The sequence below is a fragment of the Daucus carota genome, chromosome 1, assembly GCF_001625215.2.
Source record: "Daucus carota subsp. sativus chromosome 1, DH1 v3.0, whole genome shotgun sequence".
NCBI lineage: Eukaryota > Viridiplantae > Streptophyta > Magnoliopsida > Apiales > Apiaceae > Daucus > Daucus carota.
The window spans coordinates 29,831,670-29,839,269 of NC_030381.2; the positions used below are offsets into that span (position 1 = coordinate 29,831,670).

Below are 7,600 nucleotides of genomic sequence, written 5' to 3' on the forward strand. Positions count from 1 at the left end.
GAATGCAGGCCAGGTAGATCCGGCCATAGCTCAAATTCTAGAACTTTTGCGTCAGCAAACAGCCAATCTGGAACAACAGCAGCTTCATCAGCAAGTGCCTGTTGTTACTTTTAAGACCTTTCAGACGACCAAGCCTCCTGAATTTCTGGGATCTTCTGACCCGATAGTAGCCAGAGCATGGCTTAAAGAAATCGTGAAGGCGTTTGCTTTGGTCAAAGTGAGTGCAGAATAGAAGACCCAATTTGCTAGTTATTTTCTGAAGGGGGGGGGCAAATTATTGGTGGGAATCCAAGCGTGCACTTGAGATTGGAGTAGTGGTACCATGTGAGAGGTTTACGGAATTTTTTTTGGAGAAATACTTTCCCAGGTTCGTACGGAATCAGATGGAGCTCAAGTGTTTGGAGCTAAAACAGGACAACCTGAGTGTGATGGAGTATGAAGCAAAATTTACAGAGCTCTCCAGGTTCGTACCTGACTTTATGGATACCGATGAAAAGAGGGCCAAACGGCTCCAGCAAGGATTGAAGCCCTGGATTCGGAGCAGGGTTGTTGTGCTTGAGTTGACGTCATATGCAGCTATTGTGCAGAAGGCCCTGATTATTGAGGTGGAGAGTGACATGTCCCAAAAGGAAAGCGACAACAAGAAAAAGAAAGTGGAAACTCCCACTATCAGTCAGGGGCCAGCAAACTTCTAAAACTGTTTCAACTGAAGGTCCAATTTCCGTCAGAATAGGAACATGGGATTCCGCAAGCCAGAACAGGGCTTTACAGGTCAGGGAAGTCAACTTCAGTAGGCCAACCGTCAGGGGCAGTATAGACCTCCTATTCCCGAATGCAGAATCTGTGGAAAGAGGCATCAAGGTGTGTGTTCCAAAGCAAGAGTTTCTTGCTTTAAATGCCATCAAAGGGGGCACTATGCTAGTGAGTGCCAGGATAATAAACCCAGGGGAAACACCTGTTTTAGGTGTGGCAAAGTGGGCTATTATTCGAAAGATTGTAAGGTGCCAATTCTTGCCGGTAATGTGTCAAGGCTTTCAGCAGCATAGGCACCAACATTAGCCATAGAGGCGCCACCAAAAGCCAGACTTTCAATATGACATTGAGGGATGCGGTCAAGGATTCGAGCGTAGTGGCAGGTACGCTTCCTATCAATTCCATATCTGCGAAAGTATTATTTGATTCTGGAGCTACCAAGTCATTTGTTTCTGAAGATTTTGCTCATAAATTATCTAGCAAGACTCGTATGTTAAGTGACGCTTTATCTATAGAAGTAGCAAACCAGGATAGAGTCTCAATTACTCAAGTTTATCCCTGCTGTGAGATTGAGATTTTAGGGCTTATATTTCTCGCTGACCTGATACCTTTCAAGTTAGGCACTTTTGACGTCATTCTGGGAATGGATTGGTTGACTGATCATGATGCTCAGATCAATTGTAAGAGTAAGCGGGTAACATTGCGAACTTCAGGCAAGTCTAAAGTTGTGTTTAAAGGCCAGAAACAGACAAAGGAATTCCTGACTATTATGCAAGTTAGGAAATTGTTAAGACAAGGATGTGAAGCCTATTTGGCTCATGTGGTGGATCTAAATGCAGAGTCACCCAATATTAAGGATATTTATGTAGTGAATGAGTTCAAAGATTGTTAGATATAATTGATGTGTGCTAATGTTCTTCAAGTTTATCTTAGAACAAGAGCAAATCATAGTTTAAGCTAAAGCTGGTCAGAGTTTGGTAAAGTCTGGCAGAGTTTACTGAAGCCAGAGCTCGACAGAGTTTACACGTGGAAAGAGCTACGAAGAAGATAGACTATAATAGAGGATAGAAGCTGAGGAGTGATTTGCTGGCTAAGGAAACTCAACAGAAGATAAATATGGAAACCGTAGCAATCTATGATTGATAATTTATGTTGCATATTTATAGAATATCAAATCATAGATTGATTTTGTAACCGTGTCTATATAAACACAGATTAGGGTTACACTATATGAGTTGTTATCTTGAGTATTTGTTATATACCCTAGCAGCTCTGATTAATATTTGTTCATCATTGAGAGAGGAGTTGAATTATTGTAAACAGCTTTTAATCAATATATATAAAAGCTTTTGGTCATTTAAGATCTATATATTCATATACTGTTTTGTGTGATTGTATTCACTGATTCAACAGTTAATAATACGGCCTAACAAGTGGTATCAGAACAGAGGCTGTTATTTTGCAGTTTACGATCCAAACAAAACACACAATCATGTCTGATAACAAACAACTCAATTCCGTAAGCCGTTATGAGTCCATCAGGGTTCCAATGCTGAAAGCTTCAGAGTATCCTATCTGGAAGGTCAAGATGACCATGTTCCTGGAAGCTACTAATCCTGACTTTATGGACAAAATCAAGGATGGTCCACATGTTCCAACAAAGCTTTCTGTTGCAGTTGGAGAAGATCAAAAGCTAATCCCTAAAGAAAAGAAAGATTTTACTCCTGAAGACATAGCTTCTGTCAGCAAAGATGCAAAGGTGAAACATCTGCTTCATAGTGCTTTAGACAATGTGATGGCTAACAGGGTGATTGGATGCAAGACAGCCAAGGAGATTTGGGATGCTTTGGAGGTCAAGTGTCAAGGAACTAAAGCCATCAAGAAGAACAGGAAGACTATACTCACTCAGGAGTATGAGCACTTTGACTCAAAGTCTGATGAGTCATTGACTGATGTTTATGACAGATTTGTGAAGCTCTTGAATGATCTGTCATTGGTTGATAAAGAATATGTTGTTGAAGATTCAAATTTGAAATTTCTTCTTGCTTTGCCTGAGAAGTGGGATTTGAAGGCAACAACAATCAGAGACAACAATGATCTGGGAGAGGTGGATCTTGATGAGATTTATGGTATGCTGAAAACCCATGAACTTGAGATTGAGCAAAGAAGCAAGAGGCATGGGAGAAAATCAAGATATGTGACTCTCAAGGCTGAAGTGGAGACTGAAAAGAAAGTTTCCAGCAAGAAGAAAGCAAAAGGCAAGGCTTTGGTAACAAAACCTGAAACTGAGTCATCAAACTCTAATGATGACTCAAACTCTGATGATGAATCTTTAGACTCTGACAGCATGGATGAAGAAGACTTTAAGCAGATGGCAGCCTTGATGGTGAAAACCTTCAAGAAGATGGGTTACAAGAACTTTGGAAAGAACAAGAGGTTCTCCAAGAGAGGCTCCTCAACTGAGCAAAGAAGTTTCAAGAAGACTGAGGGTAAGGACAGCAAATCTGGGAAGCTGGACAGATCCAAGGTCAAGTGCAATAATTGTGGAGAGATGGGACACTTTGCACCTGAGTGCAAGAAAGGAAAGACTGAAAAAGCTCTCATCTCCAAAGGCAGAAATTGGGCAGATACTTCAGACTCTGAGGAGGAAGAGGTGAATTATGCTCTCATGGCTACCACAAATGAAGAGCCTGGGACTTCTGAACCAAAGATACCCCATACAACTCACATAGCTGGAGCTAAAATTTGGATGATTTCGACTATTTGGATGATAAATAGCTAGAGCTGGTGCCTGTGATTCCTGAAAATTGCTAACAAATTGAGCTGACTCCATAGATATGGCACATTGATCTGTAGCGTGTGTGCCTGCACAAATCTCGCAAACAGAAGGTGGCTGTTGAACTCCCACATTAGCCAAAGAATCAATTTTCATGGTAAGAGCCTTAAGCTGAGCAGCTATGGCTGTAGTAGCATCCAAGTCAAGAATCCCTGCTGCTTTTCCCTAATGTAGTCGCTGAGTCGGGTTCTGATATTCATTAGCAGCCATCATCTCAATAAGCTCGTAAGCTTCCTCGTAGCTCTTGGCCCAAAGAGCTCCACCTGAAGCGGCATCCAGCATTGGTCGGGACTGAGCTCCCAGACCATTATAGAAGCAATTAATCTGCATCTAATCTGGCATCCCATGATGTAGACACTTCCTTAGCATCTCCTTATACCGCTCCCATGCCTCACCAGAAGTTTCTCCCGTTTGTTGAGAGAATTGAGAGAGAGCATTCCTCAGTGCTGTAGTCTTAGCCATGGGAGAGAATTTGGTGAGGAATTTCTGAGCTAAATCCTCCCAAGTAACAACTGAACCTGCAGGCAAAGAGTGCAACCATCCTTTAGCCTTATCCCTCAGAGAGAATGGGAAAAGCCATAGCTTCACTGCATCATCAGTTACCCCATTGAACTTGAATGTGTCGCTGATCTCAATGAAATTCCAAATATGCATGTTAGGATCTTCAGTAGGAGAACCCCCAAACTGCACTGAGTTCTGGACCATCTGAATGGTGCCTGGGTTGATCTCGAAAGTGTTGGCCGCAATCGCTGGCCTGACAATGCTAGACTGAATGTCAATTATCTTCGACAGAGAGAAATTTTTAGAGCCTTGTTATCTGCTGTTGTAGGATCGCCCATTGCACTAGATTCCGCTGTTGTTGCTTTTTCTGATGCTTCCTTTCGAGCTCGAGAATATGTTAGCATACACGCCACTCAAGCACCTGAAACTCACAAAACCTAAAAAAAGTGAGAAAAGAGTCCGAGTCAGTGAACTTTAACGACCACTGACGACAAGTACATAAACTAAATAATTAACAACGAGTTCCCCGACAGCGGCGCCAAAACTTGTTTACACAAAATCACGCAAGCGCACGTGGTCACAAGTAATATAGAACCTTAGTTAAGTTCGTTCCCACAGAGACCGGTGAATTACAAATTATATACCTATGCACCAATGTATGATTATCCTTCACTGCTAAGATAATAACAAGATGGTTGTTTTTATACTACTAAGCTAAATACGAATATGAATCAGAATAGGAATACATGGGATTCTAACTTCATTATCAAATTCATTCAGAATTAATCTTCTTAATTAACACGTGACTGTTGACAGCTAATCAGACGACACTAAAGTAATACATGCCAACTTTCGTTGTACACGCATCATACCACTTGAAATCCACAATTAAGATAGAAATCACATGGACACCAAATATGCTCAAACCCTTTATGTCTATAGTGATTTTAAAGCATAAAGGTTTAATTACGAGTCATCTATCTTGATTACACGGGGCGATAAGAAATAGTTCAAGTCAAATCAGAAATTATGTTTTGTTCACATAATCCCGTGTTTACATGGCAAGTTCTGAATTCAATTATCCACTATCGCTTCAAAGAGAATTAACCAGCGACTTAGATGTTAGCTACGCACCTAAGAAGAATAAGTACGGCCATGCAAAGAAATCAACGTACGTCACAATATTAATCAAGCTAAATTGTTACTGAACTACATCGATAAATCCATTAGAATCCCATGAAGGCAGTTAGTTCATAATTAAACTAATCGACATTATGGGTTCTAATGAAAGCATGATAGCTAAAAATTGCGAGAAGAATTAAACAGAAGATAATACTGAATTAAGAATGAAAAGTTACAACGTTACGGATTGATTCTCGTTCTCTACTTGGAGTTGTCAATTCCTCACTTCGAACGATACACAAATCTGATAAACTTACAATAATCTTTGTCTCTACGTACAATTGTGAAAACTATCGTTTCAATACACCCAACAAGCCCTATAGTCTAACCTAAGTCAACTGGGCCTCCGCCAGAAGTCAAAAGCCCAAAATACAAGCAAATTATGAATTTCCCCGGCAGAGATATGATCTCTGGACCACGCTATAATGAAAGAAAATCTCGTTAGCTTCGCGTGGGCTGTTGAATCGCCCCATTCTGACTTCTGGATCTCAAGATACGGCCCAAACAAGATGTTGCTGATTCGGACTAGCGCGGGGCGCCCGAAACAAGAGCTGGCGCACCAAATGACAAGTAAACAGCGCGGTCGCGCCGCCTGACAGCGCGGGCGTGCCAAATGACCGGTAAACACGCGGGCGCGCCGCTTGACAGCGCGGGCGCGCCGCTTGACAGCGCGGGCGCGCCGCTTGACAGCGCGGGCGCGCCGCTCTCTGGAGAAAAATGCTGATTTTTATAATTCTTCAATTGAGTGCACATCCGATACTTCCTAGCTAGTACCACTTCCGTAGGTGATCACAGTTGCATTTAGCTCATGCAACAAGCCCTTTAAACCCCTAGGCAGCCCTAGTGGACGAGTACGGTCTCGTGAGGGTTTGTAGAAGATGAACCCACAAAATCTCTAAGCCGCGATGAGTCGACAATCTATAATCTTGCAAATATATGCCAAAACCAACCGAAATTGATAGAGAATTGCTTTCATCACCTCAACTCACAACCTGCACAGAAAAACACAAAAACACATAAAAAGACACAAAACACTCATGTATAAACGATCAATTTAAGCGGAAATGAGGGCCTATAAGTGGACATAAATTCCACTTATCAAGTATGTGGAGAAAGCTGGCCCAAGTGTTTCTTATGGAGATGGCAACATAGGAAGGACTCTGGGATATGGCAATATCAATCTTGGAAATGTCATCATCAGAGATGTAGCTCTAGTCTCAGGACTCAAACACAATCTGTTATCTGTGAGTCAAATCTGTGACAGAGGTTATCATGTTGATTTCTATGATGAGCACTGTGAAGTTGTAAGCAAATCTACAGGCAAAGTTGCTCTAATAGGAAGCAGGCGTGGTACCATATATGAAACCAGACAGTCAACAAACTCTGATGGTAAAGCAATCTGCTTGTCGACAAGAGTTTCAACGGAAGATAGCTGGAAATGGCACAAGAAGCTTTTTCATCTCAATTTCAACAACATTAATGAGTTGATTAAGAAGAAGCTTGTGAGAGGATTACCTGATTCACTTCTTACTCCAGATGGTCTATGTGATTCTTGTCAGAAGGCCAAGCAAAGGATAATATCTTTTAGGAGCAAGGCTGAGGCTTCTATTGATAAACCATATCATCTTCTTCATGTAGATCTATTTGGTCCAGTAAATGTTATGTCCATTGGCCAGAAGAAATATGCTCTTGTAATTGTTGATGAGTACACAAGGTACACGTGGGTATATTTTCTACATTCAAAAGATGAAACTGCTTTAACTCTGATGGATCATGTAAAGCAGTTGGACAACTCATCTGAAGACAAAGTGAAGATAATAAGGAGTGATAATGGTACTGATTTCAGGAATTTCACAATGGAAGAGTTCTGCAAGGAAAGAGGTGTCAAAGAAGAATTTTATGCACCTGGTACACCACAATAAAATGGTGTATTTGAAAGGAAGAATAGAACTCTTGTTGAAGCTGCCAGAACAATGCTAGATGAAGCAAAGTTACCAACATATTTCTGGGCAGAAGCTATACAAACTGCATGTTTCACACAGAATGCAACTCTTATAAATAAACATGGGAAGACACCTTATGAGATGGTAAAAAATAAGAAGCCAAATCTGAAGTACTTCCACATCTTTGGTTGCAAATGCTTTGTGCTCAAGACTCATCCTGAACATCTCAAGAAATTTGATCTAAAAGATGATGAAGGTATTTTTGTAGGTTATCCATTGTCTACAAAAGCCTTCAGAGTCTACAATTTGAGAACAAAGGTGGTTATGGAATCAATTCATGTATCCTTTGATGATAAGAAGATCACAGGACTGGAGGATGCAGATG

The 7,600-nt window shown here is 41.1% G+C and overlaps 2 protein-coding genes and 1 non-coding gene across 3 annotated transcripts; all 3 read left to right on the forward strand.

Moving 5' to 3' along the window:
- The first annotated feature begins 383 nt into the window (after positions 1–383).
- LOC108220587 (uncharacterized) lies at positions 384–1,645 on the forward strand. Its single transcript, XM_017394393.1, has 3 exons — positions 384–672; positions 734–921; positions 1,031–1,645. Exons 1-3 carry the CDS (start codon positions 384–386, stop codon positions 1,643–1,645), a joined length of 1,092 nt encoding a protein of 363 aa, XP_017249882.1.
- A 600-nt stretch (positions 1,646–2,245) lies between these two features.
- Positions 2,246–3,535, forward strand: LOC108220596 (uncharacterized). Its single transcript, XM_017394407.1, has one exon. It carries the CDS (start codon positions 2,246–2,248, stop codon positions 3,533–3,535), a length of 1,290 nt encoding a protein of 429 aa, XP_017249896.1.
- Positions 3,536–3,929: 394 nt separating this feature from the next.
- Positions 3,930–4,036, forward strand: LOC135149960 (small nucleolar RNA R71). Its single transcript, XR_010288319.1, has one exon. It is a non-coding gene; the product is annotated as a small nucleolar RNA R71 (small nucleolar RNA).
- Positions 4,037–7,600: the final 3,564 nt, after the last annotated feature.

Coding starts and splice junctions, on each gene's coding strand:
- LOC108220587 (XM_017394393.1), top strand. CDS start 384: ATGGAGCTCAAGTGTTTGGAGCTAAAACAGGACAACCTGAGTGTGATG. Junction 673..733: donor AGTGGAAACTCCCACTATCA/GTCAGGGGCCAG, acceptor CCGTCAGAATAG/GAACATGGGATTCCGCAAGC. Junction 922..1,030: donor TCAAAGGGGGCACTATGCTA/GTGAGTGCCAGG, acceptor TAATGTGTCAAG/GCTTTCAGCAGCATAGGCAC.
- LOC108220596 (XM_017394407.1), top strand. CDS start 2,246: ATGTCTGATAACAAACAACTCAATTCCGTAAGCCGTTATGAGTCCATC.